Below are 14,658 nucleotides of genomic sequence, written 5' to 3' on the forward strand. Positions count from 1 at the left end.
GATGTCAAACTATTCAGGGACATTTGCCCTTTTTACCTTCACCTCAAAAACTGAGGACGTGGGGTGAAGAAAAGGCGAGGGGAAGAGTGAGGCAGAGGGAATGGAGCTTGGTGCTGGCTGCAAGTCCAAATTCCCGGCATGATGTTTGGCTTCGGGGCCCCCAGACCGGAACCACAGGTGCCCCTGCCCGGCCTCAGCGGGATGCACGCGGCTGGCCTCGGGCCTGATGGAGCACGACTTACATCTTACGGTCCCCACAGGGACAGCCAGGCCCCCGTTCCTGAGAGGAGGCTTCGGACACTGGGGCAGAGCTGAGCTGGGGACACCAGTGGGAACAGGGCACCCCTCCTGCACTGACTTCCAGAGAATGGTTCTCCCTTTCTCCCTGAGGACACCAGATTGAATGAGAGCGAGTTTGAGAGAAGAAAGAATCACCCAATATCCTTCCCCTCATCCTCATCTCAGGAGGGAAAGGGCATTTTCTTTTTCACCTTTGAAAGGCGTTGTGGGTCTGTCTCTAAAGTGTTTACAAAAAAAAAAAAAAAATTATAAAAAAAAAATGTCTAGTGTCGACTGGTGTTTTCCCTCGTGATGTTTACAGATTGCCGTCTGCTGCCCGGCCAGAACCCGCTCAGTGACAAAACGACCAGAGCCGGGTTCTCGCCACTCGCAGAGCAGAGCTCACAGCCCTCCCGTGCCCGGCACCCGGCGGTCTCTCCATCAACCGCTCTGCCTTGGGTTTTTTTGTTGTTGTTGTTTGGTTGGTTTTTTTCCCCAATTTTCTGGCTTGGTTTTGCACTTTTCTCCCCTTGGGACCCTGATATCTTGACTTCATTGCCAAAAACCAACCCACTGAGGACCTTCTCCCCCCCTCCTTTCCATTTCTCCTCCCCTCTTCCCTCCTGGTTCTGGTCAGTTCAGAGGATTTAACAATCACAAGTGTCCTGCAAAAATGCCTGAACGTTTTTCTTAGACCCTTGTGGATTTTTTTTTTTCCAGAAAACCTAGACAAACAAAAGACTTGTTAAAGGGATATGTACAGCTACCCCTGTTTTCAGGCATTCTGTTTGAGAACATTCTAGCCATTGATGTTCACATGTGGCATCAGCCCCTGCAAGATAGGTTTCTGTATTTATATTTTAAAATACAAAAAAAAAAACCTTATAAAATGTTTAAAAATACGTTCAAAGCTGGGGGAAAAGGCTTTTCTTCATTAGTCAAGGTGTTTTGATATGGTATTAAAATAATGTCTAATAAAAGATGCACTGTGTGACTTCATTTTAATCAAGTATTGTTACACAATCAAGAAATGGGCGTTGACGGTCTGTCCCCTGCTCCCTTGCCTACCTCCTTAGCCTTCCTTCAGGCTAGCATCGGGGCTACAGGTGTGTGATGTGGTTCTCAGCAGTCACGCCCGGGTGAGGGAACGTGGCAGGTCAGGCCGGAGTCCCGCAGCTTTATGACCCATTCAAGCCTCGTGGAATCTATCTGCCATCAGCTGTGGAGTGGTCGTGACAGAACTCTTCTGGAAAGATCTGCAGGGCAAAGACCTTGCAGCGGATGGAGGCTGCAAGGATGCGGGTTCTTCCAGGCACTGGCCCAGACCGGCCCCCGCCCAATCCCTGGCTCCCCATTCCACACCCTGCCCTTCCTGTTGCTCCGGCCACATCTCAGTGCTGACTCATGGGCATCCTTCATTGAGGCCCAGAATGAGGCCCTGGTTTGGGGCTGAGCCAGCTCAGAGCCCTTGAACTAGAACCAGCTACTCGGGGCTCACACGAGTTGGCACACCTTGGGCTGGGTGGGAAGCTCAGGGCAGCCGTAGCAGTGCCCACCTGGCGCCTCTGTCCCTGTGCCAGACCGGCTCCCGGAGCGGCATTCCAGAGCCTTCTGCAAAGCCTGTGAAGAAAGCTGTGGAGGAAGACGCCTGCTCCGCCCCTTCTTGGGCCTCCTGTGTGCTGCTGCCTCTATGGGCTCTGACCCCACCAGGCCCAGGCTCTGCAGTTGTCTTCTGTCAGACGCTTGCTGAAGCACCTGCTCTGTACAAGGGCATTGCAGGCTGGTGGGCAAATCTGAGCCAAGGCACTGGCACGCTCAGCATTTCAAAGAAATACTCAAGAGGAGTTTGTGGGTCTGAGCTCGTGGGGTAGTGACCCCGGGGACCCGCAGTCGCCATGGTGGCAAAAACCTGGGCTCTAAACTGTCTGTATGGGGCTTCTCTGCCTGGCAGAACGCGCTGGGGAAAGGGCTTCATCTGAACTTCAGATGCCCCACACGTGAAGTGGGAACAAAGTCACGCAGCTCAGAGGCCACCGTGAGGGTCAGAGGATCTGCCCAGAAGCCCCTGGCACGTGCATAGCAGGCTCGCTCGTGGCTTTGTCACCGCAAAGAGCAGTGTTCTATTCACAGCACCTCCTGCTTCTGCCTGGCAACTATGTCTGCCTGTTCTATATTTAATTCCTCCAGCAAAGCTGGCCCTGAGGATCTCCTTGCCTGACCCCTGGGCCTGCAGGCAGAGGAGGCCTCTGTGCCCACCTCGGTGGCTTAGGCCCGGCAGCCTTGGCAGCGCCCTGGGTGAGCTGAGGGGTCGAGCTGGGTTGGGGCAGGGCTGGAGCCCACGCCGGCTGCTATTCCAGGCTCCTGGGGCTGGTGCCTATCCCACCCCCAGCGACTTCACTCCCACCTGGCACACTGCAGCCCTCTGCTGGTTGCCGTCTCCTCCAAATTCAGACCCAGACTGCCAGCTCCTGGGCGGGGGTAGGACCGGGGTTGTCCGGGCTTTCCAGATGGAACTGGTGTCTGTCATCCTCCATCCCAACAGCTCTCCTCAACTCTGCCTTTCCGGGAGGGGAGGGAATTGGCAGGCACTGGGAGGTGGGTTCCACCCACTCCCTCTGCTAAGGGCCCAGCACACGTGAAGGGGAGGGGGCTTCCTGGAAAGGGGCACCTCACTAAAACCAGTCATCTAGGAGCCATTTAATGGTGTCGAGGTTTTTAGGTCCTTATTCCTAGGGAATAGATGCTGAATTATGTAGGTGAATGATGTCAACAAATTTGTAACTCAATTCCAAATGGTTCCCCAAAAAATACATGCACGAAGCAAGTAAGGCAAAAATATTCATTGTTGAATCTTCAGTGGCTAGTGTTTCAGTGAACAGTGTACTTGTTCTTCCAACTGTCCTGCGTGTTTGGAGTTTTTCCTAGTAAAGAATTGTGGGGAAGTGGCCATTTGCTGAACACCTACTAGTTGTCAGGCACTGAGGGGCACATCAGAGACAAGCCCTGCCCTGTAGGGGAGGAGCCTGCCCCTGCAGAATGCTGCCCCGGGGGGCTGCTGGTGGCGGGCTGCCTGCGTGGAGGGGAGGGCACTGGTGGCTGATGGTTAGATGGTTCGAGTCCGCTTTATTGGGTGCTTGTGGGGGAGGGCCCATGGGACTTGCCCCACACCACCCCCTGGCATATCCAAGGGACAGAAATGTCACAGAGGAGCGAACTCAGGGCTCAGCCCCAAGTTAGCAGAAAGGAGGGGTTCCAAGAACCGAGCTGGTCTCAGGAGCCAGAGGGGCTGCCTGAACAGCTGAGGGGAGAGGTGGAGGGAGTGGAGGCAGGGAAGGAGCTCAGAGGTGGCTTGGGAGAATGGGAGTGAGGCGAGATGGAGTGTGCCCCTGGCTCCCCTGCGCCCCTCGCCCAGCCCTTTTCCTAAGGGCCAAGGCCTTGGGGTGAGGGAGATGGGCCTGCACTAGAGGCTCCTGGGACCTGCAGGGGCGTGGAGAGCTTAGAGACTGGTTTCCAGGACTCCAGACACCTGCTAGACCCTGGGAAGTGGGGGGCCCAGAGCTGAGAGCTGCAGGTCCCTGCAGAGGTGAGTGTTGGGCACCACTGCCCCGAGCAGATACTGGTGTCTAAGCTCTGAGGTGTCGGGCGCCCTCTCGTGGGCTTAGGGGGAACAACTGCCAGGTACCCCGGACAAGGTCCTCTGATCAGGAATCCTGACCAAGGCAGGGGCAGGCCCCAGGGTGGACAGAGCCTGAGGTTGAGGCAAAAAAGCTAGTAGTATAATAATACATCACACTGTGGAGAGGTGTGGTACCAGGAAAATCACTTTCATTTGCAATGGTTAGTAGTAGCTACTTGAAGGACATGTTCAGAATGTTCTAGAGTACAGTTGGGGTTCAGTGGGGCAGTCTGTGGTAAGTGATGATGGACATGGGCAAGTCCTTAGGCCCTGGGGCTCTGAGAGGCAGAGCAGCTGCCCCTCCTCAGGCTGCAGCAAGTCAGAGGGCAGGCCCGGGATGAGGGACGAGGACGTCACCAGCCAAAGGACAAAGAACTTGGAGGAGGTGGGGCGGGCAGGCACAGGGGTTCATTCACAGATGCTGCCTGCTCATCTCCAGACAACTGCAAGTGGGGTTCAGGTTTATTTTGGGGGTCTATGAGTGTGGAGCGGAAGGTCCCTTCCCCCACCAGCAAAGGAGCATTCCTGTCACCAGGCAGATGGAGTTGGGCTATGGGTGCTGGGGCCCCCAGCCTTTGTTCTCCTGCCCTGTCAGTGCGGAGGCTAAGCTGGAGGGGGGTCGTCCTAGTCTTTGGGGTGACTGACCCACACTACCTCACAGGATGCGTAAGCGAGCAGAGAGGAAGCAGCTTCACCGGGAATGACCCTGAGCCATTTACTGGACCAAAGGCTCCTGAGGCCAGCAAGAGGGCCAGGGAGAAGACGGCCGACCAGGCTTCTCCCTCCTCTCTGTGGCCTCGGCTTGGATGAAAGGGCTAGCGGGCTGGCGAAGACCCCTGCAGGGTCTAGGCAAAGACAGAGCTGTTCCATGGCAGGAAAACAGGTTCCGGAACGGGAGGTGCCACTCTCTGGGGGCTCGTGGGCCAGGTGCTCCGAGCCCCTCACAGCACCTTGCCTGGGTTCATGAGGCCTCGGGGGTCCAGCGTGGCCTTGAGCTGCCGCATGGTCTCAATGCCCACCGTGCCCACCTCCTCCTGCAGCAGCTGCCGCTTGCCCAGACCGATGCCATGTTCCCCTGTGCACGTGCCACGGAGTGCCAGTGCTCGCCTGGGAAGCAGCGGGAAGAGGTCCTCAGCGGGTGCCCCTCCTACTTCCCTCAGCTCTCCCCCACCCTGCTTCCCGCTTTGCCCTTACCTGACCAGCTGTTCTGCAAAGGCCTTGACCCTGAGGAGCTCCTCGTGGTCCTCCGGGTCTACCACCAGGATGCAGTGGAAATTGCCGTCACCCACGTGCCCAACGATGGTTCCTGGGGGCCCAGAGGACACAGCTGCTGCCCCAGCCCCGCCCCCACCCTCCCACCGCGCCCCGCGTGGGGCAGGCAGAACCTGTGAGTCCCGAGGCCTGCAGGTCCTCCTTGGTCTGCACCAGGATCTCCGGCAGCCGGGAGATGGGCACACACACGTCGGTGGAATAGCCCTGAGTCGAGGCAGGCCGGTGAGCTTCCCTCCCTCACCCAGCCTGCCCGGGAGGTAAGGGGTCAAGGGTATGAATGGGCTCAGGGGGCTCAGCCTCTCACATGAACATGCCTGCTGTCTCTAAGCCTCAGTTTCCCTGTGCAACAAGGCAACTGGCCCGGCTAGGCTCCCAGGGCTCTCACCCTGCTCCCCACCCCCGCTACCGTGCAGGCCCCCCAGCACCTGGAGCCCAGCCTCCCCTTCCTGTTGGCTACCATCTTCCGCTTCACCACCTCTTCCTCCCTGAAGCCTGCCTTCTGTGTCCACACTGCCCCTCCTTGGTCTCTGCACCCAGGGCCTGGCTCGGGGCAGGGGCTCCCTCCCGAGGATTTGGCAGTCCTGCCTGCCGGGGCCTCTGCCTGCTGCCCTGGACAATAGGGCAGTAGGCTGAGGAAAGGCTCCCGTGTCCACCCCAGCCCGCTCACCTTGCAGCCCGGCCGCAGCGCCAGGGCAGCGTACCAGGCGTTGTGCCGCGCTGCCCAGAGCCGGCTGCGGTCCTCCGCCTCCTTGGCCCAGGAGAAGTGAGAGCCTCCGTTGTGCCGGATGATCTCCTCTGTCGGGGGTAGGGGGTTGACACCAGGCCCTACTCTGGGGCAGCCCGGGCCCCGCCCCGCCCCGCCCACAGCACCCCAGCACACCTGTGCGCTGCACCTGCTCTGCCAGCGCCTGCTCGGAGCCGTGGAACTCGAGGAAGAGCGTGGGCGCCACGCAGCAGTTCAGCTTGCTATGCCTGTTGCAGGCATCCATCATGACGTCATCCAGGAACTCTGGGACCAAGGAGAGGCCACGTGAGGTGACGCGTGGCCTTCAAAGGGGGCCTCCTCCAGGGAGCCCACCTGGACGGCCCAATCCCAGGCTCACCAATGCGGGCCACGGGCACTGCAGCCTGGAGGATGTGTACGGTGCTGTCCACGGCCGCCTGGACGCTGGGGAAGGCACAGGTGGCGGCCACCGTGGCCTCAGGGGCAGGGTGCAGGCGCAGTGTGGCGGCCGTGATGAGGCCCAGCGTCCCCTCGGAGCCCACAAACAGCCCGGTGAGGTTGTAGCCAGCTGCGCTCTTCCTGGGTCCCCGGGGACATGAGGTAGGTGAGTGCCCAGGCCACGTGACGATGGATTTCTGGCCAGAAGCCAGGTGGGGAGCTGAGCCTGAGGTCTGGGCTGACCCGCCTCTGTGCAGACTGCCACCCAGGCAGCCGTTTCCTGGCACAGCCCAAATCGGCCTCCGGACCACCAGCTTTGGCCCACAGGGCAGTTTCATGACCCGCCTCTCCAGGAGGCCCGCGTCGCCGCCGATAGGGGGCGCTCACCGGAAGTGACGTCCCGGGCCCGCGGTGTGAAGCAGCCGCCCTCCCGGCAGCACCACTTCCAGGTTCAGCACGTTGTCGCGCATGGTGCCGTAGCGCACAGCGTTGGTGCCCGAGGCGCCGGTGGCCACCATGCCGCAGAGAGAGGCGTCTGCACCTGGGTCTGGAGGGCAGAGGGCAGGCAGAAGGAAGCCTGGGGCAGGTGCACGTGGGCAGAGGGGTCCCGCCAAGCCCCAGAAACACCGCTGCCACCAGGGAGCCCTCCAGGCCCAGGAAGGTCCTGGAGCCCCAGCCTACCCACAGGGAACCAGAGGCCGCTGTCGCGCAGGTGGGAGTTGAGGGCTTTGCGGGTGACGCCGGGCTCCACCACCACAGAGAAGTCTTCCGGATTCAGCTCCAGGATTCGGTCCATGTGGGTCAGGTTGACACAGACGCCGCCCTGGCGGAGGGCGTTCAAGCGGTCACTGACCTACATCTTTCGCCAGGACCCCAGCTCGAGGCCGACCTCCCAGCAGCCAGACCAGAGCCCCGGGATGGCAGGTAAGGAGGGCTGGACCTGGCCAGCCAGGCTGGTGTGGTGGAGGAGGCAGCTGCCGGTGTGACAAGTGTGGTGGGACTAGAGCCTGGCCAGAGGAGTTGGCCACCCACCATACATACCTGCACGGCACAGACTCCACCCTCAAGCCCGGTGCCCGAGCCGAATGGGATGATGGGCACGCCTTGGCCATAGCACAGGGCTGCCAGCCGGCTGACCTGCTCCACATTCTGGGGCCACACCACGGCGTCCGGAGGTTGGCACCTGAAACCAGACCCTCAGCAATGTAGGGGTGTGTGGTACCCTCTGGTCCTGCTCAAGTTTGAAGGTATGGCAGGGCCTGAGGCTGCACAGTGGTCGAGGGGCAGAGAACACCCTTCTGGGGGCATAGAGGAGAGGTGGAGGATGCCAGAGCACCCAAAAACAGATGGCGGGGGTTGAGGGGCAGAAGATAACCCAGGACCCTCACTCCCAGCCAGGGGTTCTGATGCAGGGGTGTGGTGGAGCCCACCTGTGCATTGACTCATCGTGCCCGTGCTGCTCTCGGACCACAGCAGCAGTAGTCACATGGGGGCTCCCCACAACTGCCTTCAAAGCCTCCACAAAGCCCTCGCTGAGTTCACCCTGCAGGGGAGAAACACATTGGCAGGGTCACTCAAAGATATGTGGGGCCACCTGGCCAGTGGGAGGGGTGGGAGTGGGAGTTCCATTGCCTGTGAACAGAGGCACCCACACCCCTACCCCGCTTCGGCCGGGGGCTCGGAGGGCTCTTGGAGCCCTTCTGGGGATTTCTTCCCATTTTACAGATGAGGAAAAGAGGCCAGCAAGTCCAGGACAGGGCCTGGCCTAGAACCCAGCTCCTTGCCTCCCAGGCATTCTTTCAAAATGTGTGTGTATTCCGGGGCCTCAAAGGGGTGCCCTAGAGTCCACAAATCTTTCAGTTGACACCCCCCAGCCCCACTCATGGCAGCTCTGAGGGCTTCGGCCCAGCGCACTGAACACCCACATTTGACCTGGGGTGAGCCCAGCGAGCCTCTGCTCAAGGTCTCCTGGTGCTGGGGCAGCACAGAGTCTGGCCGGAACTCGGCATCGGGGGCCCCCCACCCTCTAAGGGGCTCCTCTTCCACCTACCTGCGTCCCCCTGGAGCAGTAGCCCCTCCAGGGGAACATCCCCCAAGTTGCAGCCCGGAGCAGGCTGGCCATAGCTGGGCAACAGCCGGTGACCACCCCAGCCTGTTGGTTGTGCTGGGGGCAGGGCTGCTTAAGGTGGCACGGCCTTAAGGTGGCCCTGCCAGCCCTCGCTGAGTCAGTACTTCTTAAAGGAGAGGTGAGGCTTACTGAGCACAAAGGGAAACAGAACAGCTGCCACTTCCTGGCTTAAGACTATGCAGTGGCTTCTTGTGGTCCGAATACCCAGAGCTCCAGCAAGGCTCAGGAGCTTGGGACACACCCTTGATCTTTCTCACCCTGCAAGTCCCAGCTCCGGTGTCACAGTTAGGGTAGGCCTTGATTGGGACTATGAGGAGGAAAGCACAGGGAGGCTCTTGGGGGTTAGGATTGGGTAGGGCAGTAAGGCAAGCCAGGAAGACTTCCTGGAAGAGGAGTGCTAAGGATGAGCAGCAGTTTGCCAGATAAACGAAGGAAAAGACTGTCGCATCCCTTTGTCTCCACTCTCCCACTGGGCATATCCCAGGATTGAGGGGAGTGATGTGGCTGCTGCTCTTGAAAGTATTCCAAGCTCTGTTTTCCTCCCACAGCAAATTTGAAGAAGCGTGTTGCTGACATTACTGAGATAAAGCTATTTCTGGCTTTGTTTTTCTTCCCAGTCAAACCAGGAATACAAACTCCTACTTGGGTCCTTCTCCCCGACCACATTTGAATGAGCCCACATTTCCATTCTCAGTGTGTTGCTTAACTGGCTTATCTCGAAAAACATCTCTTTTACAGTTGGTTAGTTCAAATCAAGATCCAGGGAAAGTCCACACAATGTATTTGGTTAATGTGTCTCATAAGCGTCTTAATCTAGAACAGTTTCCCTCTCCCCCATTCTTCCATGACATTTATTTGTTAAAGAAACTGGGTCACTTGTTCTGTAGAATTTTCCGCATTCTGTTTTTGGATGATTGTATCCTTGTGAGATTCTGTACTTCTTGTAAACTGTTACATCTAGATGTGGTACTGTCTAATACACTTGCTGAACTGATAGCAATGTTCTGTATCTGTGCTTTCCAATATGGTAGCCGTTAGCCACATGTAGCTGTTGGTACTAGAGGTACCTATGGATGGAGGAGAGATGCCAGGTAGAGTTTTGTGGCAAACCCTAAAAAGAAGAGCCATGATAGAGATTCCTAAGGTTCTGGAGCAGGGTCATGACATCTGCAACAGAGACCTACACACTATACAAAAAAACTGCCCCGGCCTACTACTGGGTCCTGGTTAAGATGGTAAGTGTGACCACAAGATACCATTGAGTGATCATGTGGCCAGAGCTGGCTGTCATGACCTGTCTTCTATCAGACCAAGTCATAAAGTCAGGCAGGTCCAAAACAAAAAGGGGGACAAGAAAATTGGGCACAAGCAGGGCCAGAGGACAAAGTCAGCTGCATGAGTAGGTGGCCCAGACCCCCATGTCACCCACCATTGCTTGGCCAGTACCTTTTCCTCAGCTCACACCTACAGCCGTATGGGGAAACTCTTATGACCAGCTGATGGAGGAGGAAAAAGTTCAAGCTTGATTTGTGAATGGATTGGCTCAATATGAGGGTTTGAGCTGAAGATGGACTGTTGTACTACAGCCCCACTTGGGAGTAACCCTGAGATCCTCCCGATTGGCAGAGCTCCAGGTCATGCACCTAGTCATCCCCTTTTGTAGAAAGAAAAGGGGTCCGATAGAAGAATATATATGGGCCCATGGGCAATGGTGAATGGCTTGGCTGGTTGGTCAGGGGCCTATGAGGAGATTGGAACATCAGGGTCAAGGAGGTTTGGAGAAGAGGCACGTAGATGGATCTTGAGGACCAGACACAAAGTGAGGTCTTTATAGCACATGTATCATATGTTAATGCCCACCAGAGAGCATCTACCATGGAAGAGACTAAACCAAGTAAACAGCGTGATTCAGCCAGCAGTCATCGGCCAGCCGCTGTGAAAGACCCCCCCAGCGCTGGCACAGTGGCAGTAGGGGAGAGGCCAGTAACAGGTCCACTGGCATGGACACCCACTCACTAATGCTGACCTAGCTACTGCCACTGCTGAGTGTTCACCCTACAGCGACACTGAATCTGCCACATGGCACCATTCCTCAGGGAGACCAGCCAGCCACTTGTTAACAAGTTGACCACGTCAGACCCTTGCCACTCTGGAAAGGGAGCAATTTATCTTGACTGAAATCAATGCAGTACATATTATGCGTATGGGTTAGCCTCTCCTGCCTGCATGGCCTCAGCCAGCACCAGCATCTGAAGGCTCACACAGTGTTTGACCCACCGACATGGTATATCACATACCATCCCCTCAGGCCAAGTGATCCACTTTTTAGCAAAGGCGGGCGCAGTAATGGGCAGATGACCATGGGATCCACTAATCCTAATGTCTACCTCCCCATCCTGAGGCCACCGATCTGACAGAGCAATAGAAGGAATGGCCTTTGGAAGGAACAGCTAACATTCCAGCTCGGAGACGCATCAACTCAACCAGAGTGCCCAAAGAGGAAGATATTTTCATATGATTAACAGATAAAGGGTGAGTATCCAAATTATTTTTACCTTTTTATTTCAAAATCATTTCATTTATTTATTTTTGTTAAAAATATTTATTTATTTTATTTATTTGACTGCACCAGGTCTTAGTTGTGGCATGTGGGATCTGTAGTTGAGGCAAACTCATAGTTGTGGCGTGTGAGATCTAGTTCCCTGACCAGGGATCGAACCCAGGTCCCCTGCATTGGGAGCACAAAGTCTTAGTCACTGGACCACCAGGGAGGTCCCTCGAAATAATTTTAGACTTACAGAAAAGCTGCAAAAATAGTACAGAAAGTTTCTGTATACTCTTCACTTAGTTTTCACTAATGTTTACATTATACATAACCACAGTACAATTATCAAAACTGATTAGTAAAATACTAATTGATACAATTAGAGAATTAGTACATTACTAAACTGCAAATTTGATTTCACCCGTTCTTCCACTAATGTCCTCTGGTTTTCTGGGGTGTTAGTTGTCTTGTCTCCTTCATCTCCCACAGTCTGTGACAGTTCCTCAGTCTCTCCTTGTCTTTCTGACCTTGACATTTTGAGGAGTATGGATCAGTTACTGTATTGAACGCTCCTCAGTGTGGGTTGTCTGATGTTCTCTCACGAGTAGATGGAGGCCATGCAGTTTTGGCAAGAATACTACAGAAGTGATGTTCCCTTCTCAGTATATCACATCAGCAGTGTAAGGGGTCAGTATGTCTTATTACTGATGGCAATAGCCTGGATCATTTAGTTTAGTTCACTTCACGTCTGTGGTGTTTCTGCGCTGTGAAGTTACTATTTTTCTCTTTGCAGTTAATGAATATACCAGGGTAGAAAGTTTAAGGCTGCAAATATCCTGTTTCACCTCACTTTCACTCATGATTTGTAGCATCCATTGGTGGATCTTGCCTGCCTTCATTGTTGTCATGGCATTCTAACAGTGATTTTCTATGTCTCTTATTTCTTCGATATTATTTAGTTAGAATTATTCTCTAAGGAAGAGCCATCCCTTCTGCTTCATTTATTTACTTACTGAATCATTTGTACATTACCAATATAGACTCATGGATTTTTTTTATTCCATAGGTTATAATCTAATACAATCATTATTTATTTTGTTGTTCAGATTATCCCAGCTTTGGTCACTGGGGGCCTCTGTCATATAGGCTTGTCTGCCCTTTAGACTGGCCCTTACCTTTTTATGAGCACTGTCTTACATTGTAGTACCGTAAGATGCTCCAGGCTCATCTTGTCTTTTCCCTGCCTAGATCAGTAATCAACTGCTTTTCCAAGGAGTTCTGTTCCTTTTAGTCAGGAATAGTTTTTAGAAACCAAGATTTGGATGCTAGATGTGCTCTTAAAACCCAAAAGGAGGAGTCAAGATGGTGGTGTGGGAAGACGTGGACTTAGCGTCTCCCCACAACTAGGGCGTCTGCCAGCTGCTGGTGGGGACTCTAACCCCCAAGGAGACAGGAGGAACCCCAGAGTGAACCGGTAGGACGTAGGGGGACCGAGGGGGGAGGAGAACTGGAGGTCAGACCAGATCGGCACCCCTGAGGCCAGGGAGATCAGGAGAGGCAGGTGGTAGGGACTCTCCAGGAGGCACGGGAGAGGAGCGGAGGGCGATTGCCCTGCTCACTGGGGCCCGGGGAGCCTGCTGAGCTCCCAAGCTGGTCCCCTGCAATCCAAAGCCCCCTCCAGGCCGTGTGGGTCCTGGGGGCATAGAAGGGAGTCCAGGGAGATCAGGAAAGACAGGTGGGAGAGGAGTGGAGGGCGATTGTCCCGCCCACTGGGTCACGGAGAGCCTGCTGAGCTCCCAGGCCGATCCCCTGCCCTCCAAGGCCCATCCAGGCTGCGTGGGCCCTTGGGAGCATAGGAGGGAGGCCGGGGGGGGGGGGGAATCAGGAGAGGCAGGCAGGAGGGACCCTCTGGGAGGAGCAGGAGAGGAGTGGAGGACGATTGCCCTGCCCACTCGAGCCCAGGAAGCCTGCTGGGCTCCCTGGTGAGGTGCCCTGCCCTCTGAGACCAGGGGTGTGGGGCACGCCTGGGCCCCTTCTGTTCCTGGAGCCTAAGCCCCACCGCCCACAGCCCCCAGGGTTTTCCAGCCCTGTAGGTCCTGAGCATTGGCCCCGCCCACCACCCAAACCTCGCCCTTTCTTAGGCCGCACTCTCCACAGCCAAGGCCTTTCCCCCCTCCTTTTTTTTTTTTCTTTTCCCTCCTCCTCTTCTTTACTATTATGGTACTGACATACCTTGTGGTTGTTGATTCATCTATATTTTTATTTTTACATTCTTTCTAACATATCTGTCAGTTTCCTAGTCTAATTTTATTTTTTACTTTGTTATTGTTCTCTCTTTTTTTCTTGGGGGGCCACCCCACACGGCTTGTGGGATCTTGATTTGCCAACACGGAGTCGGGGGGAAGCTACTGCAGTGGGAGCTCCGAGTCCAAACCATTGCACTAACAGGGAACCTCAGACCCCTGTGAATATTCATTGGAGTGAGGTCTCACAGAGTTCCTCATCTCAGCACCAAGACCCAGCTCTACCCAATAGCCTACAAACTCCAGTGTTGGAAGCCTCAGGCCAAACAATCCATAAAACAGGAACACAATCCCCCTCATAAAAAAAAAAAAAAAAAATGAGACTGCAAAAAAATATGTCATAGATGAAGGAGCAAGGTAAAAACCTAGAAGGCCAAATAAATGAAGAGGAAATAGGCAATCTACCTGAAAAAGAATTCAGAGTAATGATAGTAAAGATGATCCAGAATCTCGGAAATAGAATGGAAGCACGGATTGAGAAAATACAAGAAATGTTTAACAAAGATCTAGAAGAACTAAAGAACAAACAAACAGAGATGAACAACACAATAACTGAAATGAAAACTACACTGGGAGGAATCAATAACAGAATAATGAAGGCAGAAGAATGAATAAGTGAGATGGAAGACGAAATGGTGGAAATAACTGCCGAGGAGCAGAATAAAGAAAAAAGAATGGAAGACAGTCTCAGAGACCTCTGGGACAACACTAAACGCACCAACATTCGAATTATAGGGGTCCCAGAAGAAGAAGAGAAAAAGAAAGGGTCTGAGAAAATATTTGAAGAGATTATAGTGGAAAACTTCCCTAACATGGGAAAGGAAATAGTCACCCAAGTACAGGAAGCACAGAGAGTCCCATACAGGATAAACCCTAGGAAAAACACACCAAGACACATATATATCAAACTAACAAAAATTAAATACAAAGAAAAAATATTAAAAGCAACAAGGGAAAAACAAAAAATAGCATACAAAGGAATCCCCATAAGGTTATCAGCTGATGTTTCAGTGGAAGCTCTGCAAGCCAGAAGGGAGTGGCAGGATATACTTAAAGTGCTGAAAGAGAAAAACCTACAAGGAAGATTACTCTACCCAGCAAGGATCTCATTCAGATTCAATAGAGAAGTCAAAAGCTTTTCAGACAAACAAAAGCTAAGAGAATTCAGCACCACCAAACCAGCTTTATAACAAATGCTAAAGAAACTTCTCTAGGCAGGAAACACAAGAGAAGAAAAAGACCCACAAAAACAAACCCAGAACAATTAAGAAAATGGTAATAGGAACATACATA

At 54.2% G+C, this 14,658-nt stretch overlaps 2 protein-coding genes across 3 annotated transcripts in view; one reads left to right on the forward strand and one right to left on the reverse strand.

Moving 5' to 3' along the window:
- The window catches only part of ZNRF1 (zinc and ring finger 1), a 100,925-nt gene extending 99,922 nt beyond the window's left edge, over window positions 1–1,003 (forward strand). Inside the window, exon 5 of one of the 2 annotated variants that reach the window (XM_022583195.3) lies at window positions 602–1,003. The gene's annotated coding sequence lies outside the window, so the exon portion shown is untranslated. The other variant, XM_022583194.2, reaches the window with a different exon arrangement.
- A 279-nt stretch (window positions 1,004–1,282) lies between these two features.
- On the reverse strand, window positions 1,283–14,651 carry LDHD (lactate dehydrogenase D). Its single transcript, XM_089903315.1, is given in 12 exon segments — window positions 1,283–5,062; window positions 5,150–5,261; window positions 5,341–5,431; window positions 5,895–6,022; window positions 6,108–6,236; window positions 6,331–6,562; window positions 6,564–6,615; window positions 6,777–6,936; window positions 7,071–7,212; window positions 7,431–7,572; window positions 7,820–7,932; window positions 8,440–14,651. Coding segments are annotated over 12 exon segments (1,539 nt in total). The 5' UTR covers window positions 8,512–14,651; the 3' UTR covers window positions 1,283–4,896.
- Between the last annotated feature and the right edge of the window lie 7 nt (window positions 14,652–14,658).

Source organism: Delphinapterus leucas, chromosome 20 (genome assembly GCF_059928025.1).
Source record: "Delphinapterus leucas isolate spDelLeu-1000000601 "Yukka" chromosome 20, BTC_Dleu_Yukka2, whole genome shotgun sequence".
In the NCBI taxonomy this organism is placed as follows: Eukaryota; Metazoa; Chordata; class Mammalia; order Artiodactyla; family Monodontidae; genus Delphinapterus; species Delphinapterus leucas.